Below are 9,739 nucleotides of genomic sequence, written 5' to 3'. Positions count from 1 at the left end.
TTGTTGTTATGACTAAAAGTATCCACATGTTCACTCATTTATATATGCGTATCAAATTTGCTCGAGTAATGTAACCATTGAGATTTTCATATTTTGAACAAACAATGATTCATCTTTATCAATATTTTTATCATTATTATGATTATTATTATTATTATTATTATTATTATTATTATTATTATTATTATTATTATTATTATTATTATTATTATTATTATTATTATTATTATTATTATTATTGTTATTATTATTATTATTATTATTATTATCATCATTATCATTATTAATAATAATAATAATAATAATAATAATAATAATAATAATAATAATAATAATAATAATAATAATAATAATAATATCATTATTATTTACCATTATTATTATTATTATTATTATCGTTATTATTATTATTATTATTATTATTAATATTAGTATTAGTATTACTATTAACAAACAATTTTGTGTCTGAGTGATATTGATGCTAAAATTGATTTTATACTAAATAATGTGAAACTTGGGCTAATCATTTTTGTTAAATAGAGGAGCATGAGTTATTTTTTTCACAAAGTGAATAAAAGGAAAATTTTATGTGTGTCATTTCAACTTTATCTTTACTTTGGCATTTCGACAAAACATCAGTTTGATGCCAAACATCACATACGAGACACAACCCTAATTTACACAGGGAATCAACGCTAGGGTAAAACAAAATTTCACAATATGAAGTTATCTAAAACTGAGCATATCCCCCACAATCTAAAATGTTGCCAGTGGGTAACCCAAGCAAAAAGCCCCAAGGAAATGATAAAACACCGTGACAATACCGACCCACGGCAGACAAGTCCTGAACGCAAGCCACGCCCAAATGTCAAGTAGGTGTTAGGAAACAACATCCCAATCGTAGCGGCCCTTGGGGGGGGGGGGGGGGGTCCCTATAGCTCAATTAGTAGACAGCACGCTTCACAAGCAAAAGGACTGAATCCAGATCTATATCCCGGGTGGAGTTGAGATTTTTTCCCCGACCTCCTTGTTCAGCCATCAGTGATTGGGTAGATGTTTGATCTGGCGGAAAGTACTTTGCAATAGGCAAGCGTTCTATCCAGATGATAGCAAGCAATTGCAATTGTCCGTTTCAGGCTATAGAAACCGGGATAAAGTCTGACTCCGTGGGCCCAATGGCTCTGAGGGACCACTTTTTCTAGCCAAACTTATACTTCAATTTGCAATCGATTAAAAATGCCACAAAAATCTGTTTAAAAGTTTCGAATATAGGACACCATTTCAATTCTCCGGTTTGAAAAGTATTGACAAGATTGAAACCATCTAATTCAACCAACGTTTAGCTTTTCTGGCCAACTGATGTTTTGTTTTTGTCGGAATCCTAAAGAGCACATATTTCTTACACAACGTTTCTATATTTGTCCTTTGGGGGTCCTACATATCCACCTGCTGGTTATAATTTGGGATTTGTCTTTCATGTTTCATCATATTATCTATATAAAGTCATCATCTGCTGGCCAATGCCACATGGGTCTTCAAATGCAACCTGTTTATGATAATGTTATCGAATCTGACATGCAAGACCAAATTTTACAGTATCATTGAAAATCAGTAGAATTGTACGTTGAATAAGACCCCACATACTGTCCAATATATTCTAAAACATACTATAGAGGGTTTCCCAATGTGCTCAACATTTATATATATATATATATATATATATATATATATATATATATATATATATATATATATATATATATATATTTTAATATATATATTTTATATAGAGATATAAATATATATATATATATATATATATATATATATATATATATATATATATATATATGTATATATATATATATATATCAATGTTGAGCACTATATCCGTAGATATTTGATTTCAGCGATTCCTCTCAAAAATGTAAACAAAAAGCGTATTGACAATTGCAGAGGGTTCTCGCCGTCACAGGGGTCTTCAAAAAAAAGGAGGTTGGGAGGGAGGGGGGGGGGGGAGAGAAACCTTCTGGATTAAAATACCAATGAAAAATATATTTTTTTCAAAAATCGCGAGGAAATGAAGAGATGTATTATACTCACTTTTACAAAGAAAAAATAATTTCACTTATAAGAATTGATAACTTTAAATCTTAATATGTAACATTTTATTATGATTTCACTAAATTGCTCAATTTATCTCTGAGCGGTTGGGGGTTTTTTTATATAGTTTAAGACTAATATTTAAATATACCACATTTTTCTCAATCCATACATTGTCTCTATGACCACCGTCTGGTATGGTTTATTACAACCTCCTTAGTCTACTGAGATTGAACCATTTCTAGCACCTGCCTGTATGGGATCTTTTCACCTGCATATCAACCATGCTATTCAATTCTCCAGTAATTGTGTGAGCAGGAATGGCAACAAAACATTTAAAACTATTATCTCGGTCACCGTGTTTTATTGTGTCATCATTGCCACAGCAAACATATTTATTATAATCATCATCATGGTCGTCGTCGTCATTATCACCAACGGGGCGCCATCATCATCATCATCATCATCATTTTCATCATCATTATCATCATCATCATCATCATCATCATCATCATCACCATCATCAACAGTAACAGCTAATGCACCTGTAAACAATTACATCAGCGCGACAGGTGTTCAACAACTCGTATCATCAACATCACAAACGCGAGTGTTCAACCAGCCAATACACTCGCCCACATCCATACACACACATTCATACCCCGCCCCCCTTCTCCAATCCCCCCCCTCTCTCTCTCTCTCTCTCTCTCTCTCTCTCTCTCTCTCTCTCTCTCTCTCTCTCTCTCTCTCTCTCTCTCTCTCTATTTCACTATCTATCTATATATTTATCTATATATATATATATATATATATATATATATATATATATATATATATATATATTCCTCTTTCTATATAGTAATTATACTCACCTCATTATTTTCTTCCTACAACGTTGTTTCATCCGTTGTTGGAGGGAAATAACCGAATGAGGTGAGGATAATAAATAATTCGATATAAGAGACGATCGAGCACTCTCCGTGTTTCCAGCCAATTCCCTCAACCATATCTATCTATCTATCTATCTATCTATCTATCTATCTATCTATCTATCTGTCTGAATTTCTCCCCCCCCCCCTCTCTCTCTCTCTCTCTCTCTCTCTCTCTCTCTCTCTCTCTCTCTCTCAACAATTATACATTGGAGATGGGAGAAATAAAAAACTTCGAAGTGCCAATTCGTTTTCTAAATTATTCTTTTTTTTTTTTTTTTCAAATGCTTTCATGATAGACTGTGCATAGGAACAGTGAGAATTACTAGTGGCTAATGAAGCAGTACAATGTGTAGCAGTTTAATAATAATTCTTTATGCCATTAAAACTGGATCAAAATGGATAATATGTTGACGTGTTTTATTTTTGTTTGTTTTTGTTTAGATCTCTTTTTGTATTTGTTTTTTTTTGTTTTTTTTTTTTTTGTTATTTGTCTTTTGGTTTTTAGTCAGGAAAAGATGTAATTTTAAGACGCGAAAAGAAGCAAATAAAGAGATCAATGGGGTTTTTTTCTTTCAGCTTTGGCTTTGGTGAGATTTGCGATACCTCAGTTTGCACAATACTCGCCTCTCACGCAAAAATAATATATATGCATATATATATATATATATATATATATATATATATATATATATATATATATATGTATATTTATATATATATATATATATATATATATATATATATATGCATATCCCCAATGAAATAACACCGTGACAATACCGACCCACGGCAGACAAGGGCTAAACGCAATGTATGTATATATATATATATATATATATATATATATATATATATATATATATATATATATATATATATATATATATAGATCTATAGTCAATCTAAATTTGCCTTCACAAATATATTGTAGAATAAGAGGTGATCTTATTAAATAATTTTGTATTTTTAAAAACTACAACAAACTCAACAAACTGACGCACATGATAAGCAGGGTAAAAATTCCTTATATTATTATATTCTAAACCCCTCTACACTCACAAAATTTGTCCAACCCCAACCCCCCACCGCCTAACACACACACACACACACACACACACACACACACACATCTATTTCGAGAGAAACACACATACATACATATACATACACACAAACCTACAAACACACACATCAATAAATTGATGACACGGACTATTGTTTTGCTTCTATCTTTTTATTTGTGTCTGTGAGTAATATTTGTGTGTATACGAATCAATAGGGAAGTACTTGCCAGAACCCTAGTACGAGTATAACCAGTAATAAAACAAGAGCAACTAATGAATCTGATCGATTGTCTTCTGACTGGGTGGGGGGAGGGGGGTTGGAGGAGGGAGGGAGGGACGGACGAGAGGCGAGAGGGGGCGGGTGAGGGGGGGGGGGGGGCTGTCTCGTGAGTGGGTAATGTGTTTGCACTTCATGAGAAGGGCAGCATCGTTACTCGTTGGTACGATTTAATTATTATTTACTGGTTAAAACAAAAAGGATGAGCACGAACCGGAATCCAAAATGAAGTAGAATATGTGACGCACCGTCTCAAAACGGTATTTTGTCGGGATGAATCAGACCCTAAAATGTGAATTCAGTATAGGGATCCGAAGTGTGATGTGAAAAAAAAATGGTTCCAATCTCATTGGAAGTGAAACATCATTCTTCCGGGGGACAGGATACATGCCTTGTGTATTACATTGATCTTCTGCTTTCAGAGCATCTTATTTTCTAGTCTAAATCTATGCTGGTCGTCAATGGAGATCATCCATCCTCGCACTTCTACGTCGAGTAATCCACAGAACCTGCCTACATTCCGCCACTAAAATAGTTATAGCACCTCGTAGTTCAATATGTAACCTATTCATTATTAGTCCTCCCATGGACTGGCTACATACACACACTAACAATGAATTTGGAACCGGATTAGAAGTTGTGACATCACGACTTCTATGCCCTATTCAACGTAGAACTACACCATTCTCACATCTCTCATTCGTCCTTCGTGTTTCACTCATCGTGTATTGTTGATAAAGGGGAAACCCGAAACGTCCACATTATCTGTCTTCGTTCAATAAATTTGAAGCTTACATTTCATTACTATCGTTATTTTTCCGTATGAAGTTGGTACTGAATTGAACAATGTGACATCTGTAAAAAAAAGACTGAATAAAAATGAATTTAATAGTTTCACAAAAGAGTAAAAATAAAATCGGTCTTTTCTCTTCATCGGTCAGCAATGGTGTTGTGAGACGGAGAGTAGTTTCGAGCCTGAATCATAAAACCGCGATGACCATGGATACATATAATAGATTGATTTTTCAATTGATTTAACTCTATGCTCTAGTCAGCGTCTGTTAGATTAAGGCAAAACGAATGAGGGGGTATAAGTGATCCACTGTCACAAAACGGTATATGTGTCGGGGAAAAAATGGACCCCTGAAAGTGAATTTAGCGGTAAAATGATGAGACAAAAAAACCTTCGAGTTTTGCGCAATGAAATAAAAAGCATTCATTCTGCACCAAAAGGAAGAAAAATTAAAGTCAGAGTCTCATAAAAGTATGTAAAAACTCTATTTTAAATGTATCTATAGTTTATTCTACCATAATACCGCTTTATAGACATATTTTTTGTATAAACAAGACCATAATGAATTAAAGAAAAGTCTTTTTATTTTTTTACATTTTAAATAATTGAGCTGATTGATAGATGCAGAATTGATGATAGTAATGATTATGGTGTTGATTTTATGAATTGCTCATTTCCTTTGTTATAAAAATCATGTTGTCAACTGCAATACTCATCATGCAGAAGTTGCTTTCAATAGAAATGAAAACCATATTCTTTGCTCTATAGTATAGTCCAAGTTCTAAATCTATGGTAAAAGTCTAACTAGAAGTTATATCTTTACCAAATAAATAATGGTTGACTTTGTGATTCGAATTAAACAGAATAAATCTTGCCGTTACAGTTAATGACGAACATCAGATAAACCAAAATTATGATGGAATTATTGACTATATACCTCCAACTCGTAGATATATTTATCAGAAAAGTGACAGTGGAACAGGATATTTCTGAGAGTGAAATTCTCATCATAAGCAGCAATGTCCAAAATGTCTTTTTTTGAATTGCTCATTCCGTTAGCGCCTGTTACAAGGTTTCGGTTAATTCTGAGACACAAACTGTTCATAAAAATCTCAGAATGTGCAAATGACAATTTAAAATCTTTCATTTCTAAAAAAAATAATAATATACATTCAAATAACAACCGGCAAGAAGGGACTGGGCGAATGGTGGAAATATGATTTAAAATAATACAAATGATTACTGTTAACATTACAGATAATTTAATAAAAATTTTCTCAAGAAAAAAATCTTTACCGAACGTGCTATTTTAGCCAAGATGAATTCTATGATTAAATTAATGTTGCTCCTGTGTTTGTTCAAATGTGAAATTGCCTGCAAAAATGTCATCATTAATTCCACATTTGATGGAGATATGATTTTTATCCATTTCATAATCCAATACATGGTGATTTGATTTTAGCCGTGTGGATACATAAATCAACTGGATTATTACAGTGGCCTCTAGCTAAGCGTCTTTGTGGTGTAGTCTTCTCTGTTGCTTATTTCTTCTTTTTTTTTTTGGAAGGGGGGGGGGGGGGGCTTGTTTTTTTTTGGGTGGGGCGGGGTTGTTAGTTTGTTATCTGTTTGTTTAGTTCTTTGTTGTTATTTCTCTCTCTCTCTCTCTCTCTCTCTCTCTCTCTCTCTCTCTCTCTCTCTCTCTCTCTCTCTCTCTCTCTCTCTCTCTCTCTTTTTTTTTTTATTACTTTTTGTTTTTTGACTCAAACTATTCAACTCTGAGGTAGCTCGAAAATCACAAAAGAGGTCAGAAAACACACGATGTAACATGGATAATAATATTTTGTAAAATATCATGGTTTTTAAAACGATTTTGAAGAATAATATATATATATATATATATATATATATATATATATATATATATATATATATATATATATATATATATATATATAAACCACCTCCTCCCTAAGTCCCCCGTCACCGGTCCCCCATATACGTTCCCTTTCTCTCCCTTAGCAACCCCCCTCCATCCCATTCGATACATAGGTACATACATACATACATACATACATACATACATACATACATACATACATACATACATACATACATACATACATACATACATACATACATACATACATACATACATACATACATACATACATACATACATACATACATACATACATACATACATACATACATACATACATACATACATACATACATACATACATACATACATACATACATACATACATACATACATACATACATACATACATACATACATACATACATACATACATACATACATACATACAATACATCATACATACATACATACATACATACATACATACATACATACATACATACATACATACATACATACATACATACATACATACATACATACATACATACATACAAACATGCATGCATGCATGCATGCATGCATGCATGCATGCATGCATACATACATACATACATACATACATACATACATACATACATACATACATACATACATACATACATACATACATACATACATACATACATACATACATACATACATACATACATACATACATACATACATACATACATACATTTCAAAATTGTTTATTTCAGGAAATATACGTATGATAATGTAACAAGGGTAACATATTCATTGACATAATACCATTTCCTAAAATAATGTACAATGTATAGAGCTGGAGTATTAATTTGAACAGTGAAGTTTCAGACTCTGCCACAGAATGTCCCAGAGGTAATAATGATATTAGTGTTGATGACGATGATAATGATGATGATGACGATGATGAAGATGTAATAAGGCGATAGGTCGCCAGTCGTCGGCGTTGTCCTTGTTTCCATTCCTTTTTGGTACCAGTGTTATGATACTGTGTTTCCAGTCTGGGGGGACTTTTTGATATTTTAAACAGGTGTTAAAGATGGCCGTAAAAATTGGTGCCAGTTTGTTTATATTTTGTTTTATATATTTATAGGTGACACCGTCTGCCCCGGGTGACTTTTCATTAGGTAATTTTTTAACACAGCTTTTGAGTTCGTCGATTGTAAACTCACTTGTTGATGGTGTCCATGCGGGAGGGGGGATAGTGACATCATCGGACCAGGGTGTGTCACTAATGTTTATATTGTTTCGTTGACATTTTTCTTTATAAGCAGTCTCTACTGTGTTGATATCTATCTCACAACTTGAGTGTGTTTGTTTACATCGTTTCTAATAATATCAATAGCTTTTCGTTGGTGGTTTACGAATATTGCTGTGAGTTCTTGTCATGTCACCCCTTTTTCCTCCTGTGCTCTTGGTGTGTTGTTTTGGATAAGGGAGGGCATATTGGAGGACTTTATATCATCATGCTTCTCGTCGTACCTCTATCGAATGTTGAATAAAGCCTAGACTTAGGTTTAAACTAAAGACAGACCCTTCTACACTCACTTCAATTTATTCAACATTTCAAGTTTTCCGCCATGGACGATTCCTTCGACTTGAGAGATTTAACGCTGACCCTAACGCCCCCGATGCTTCAAAACGATGGAACCACTGGCTACGAACGTTCAATAATTTCCTAGCATCACTACAACTGCAACAAGAAACTGCTATTGATGAGCTCAACTTGCTGATAAACTTCATTGATCCCTTTGTATATGAATACATCGCTGATTGCACCACGTTCGATACAGCCGTCGAACTCCTCAAAAATACTTATGTCAAACCTGGAAACGAAATCTTTGCCCGGCACATCCTAGCTACTGCCAAACAGGAGCCAGGACAGACTATGGATCAGTTCTTGCAAAGATTGAAATCTCTCGCTAAGGAATGCGAATTCAAAGTTGTCTCAGCAGACAAAAACAGGGACGATTTCATTCGAGACGCTTTTATCTGTGGCTTGTCTTCGAATCAAACAAGACAAAGACTCCTTGAAAATAAGACCTTGGATCTGTCTACTGCTTTTGACCAAGCTAGGTCCCTTGAAATGGCGCAGAAACAATCATTAACATACAACAGTACATCGCCTTTACCTGTGCCGTGTGGCAGTGCGACCACTCCTTACATTGACGAAGCTGATACACCATCTGGTGATACACTATCTGCAGCAACTAGTACTAAATGCTACTTCTGTGGATTTCAACGACATCCACGATCTAAATGCCCTGCCCGGGAAGCGACATGCAAAGGCTGTGGGAAGAAGTGACACTACCAGAAAGTATACTTATCTAAAGGGAAACCAAACAACTTTGCATCCGCTGCTGAACCCTTCATCAATTCGGCCTTCACTGCTGCAGCCCATTCAAGTCTTCGTAAAGCTATTCATCTGCGTGAAAGTCTGTTGTAATTCCATGAAGGCTCATATAGACGCGGGAAGCTCGGAAAGTTTCATCTCCGCCGAGAAGGCGCGATCTCTAAATCTCCAAATATACAACTCTTGAAAGCAAATATCAATGGCCTCCTCTAATTTCTCCAGTGCGACTAAAGGCCATTGTTTTGTCTCTCTGGAATACAATGGCGAGACCTATCAAGGAGTGAAGCTCT

General features: G+C 34.2%; 2 protein-coding genes across 2 annotated transcripts in view; one reads left to right on the top strand and one right to left on the bottom strand.

The window, feature by feature from the left end:
- The window catches only part of LOC144963709 (uncharacterized), a 94,089-nt gene that overhangs the window by 33,246 nt on the left and 51,104 nt on the right, over positions 1 to 9,739 (bottom strand). The window lies entirely within an intron of this gene.
- LOC144963990 (uncharacterized) lies at positions 866 to 9,401 on the top strand. Its single transcript, XM_078897931.1, has 2 exons — positions 866 to 872; positions 8,668 to 9,401. The coding sequence occupies exons 1-2, from the start codon at positions 866 to 868 to the stop codon at positions 9,399 to 9,401; spliced, it is 741 nt and encodes a 246-aa protein (XP_078754057.1).

This window comes from Berghia stephanieae, chromosome 2, assembly GCF_034508935.2.
Source record: "Berghia stephanieae isolate SIO BIC M18660-M18661 chromosome 2, UCSD_Bste_1.3, whole genome shotgun sequence".
Taxonomy (NCBI): domain Eukaryota; kingdom Metazoa; phylum Mollusca; class Gastropoda; order Nudibranchia; family Aeolidiidae; genus Berghia; species Berghia stephanieae.
Note: the sequence above shows the minus strand (reverse complement) of the source record. Positions and strands in the feature narration are given on the sequence as shown.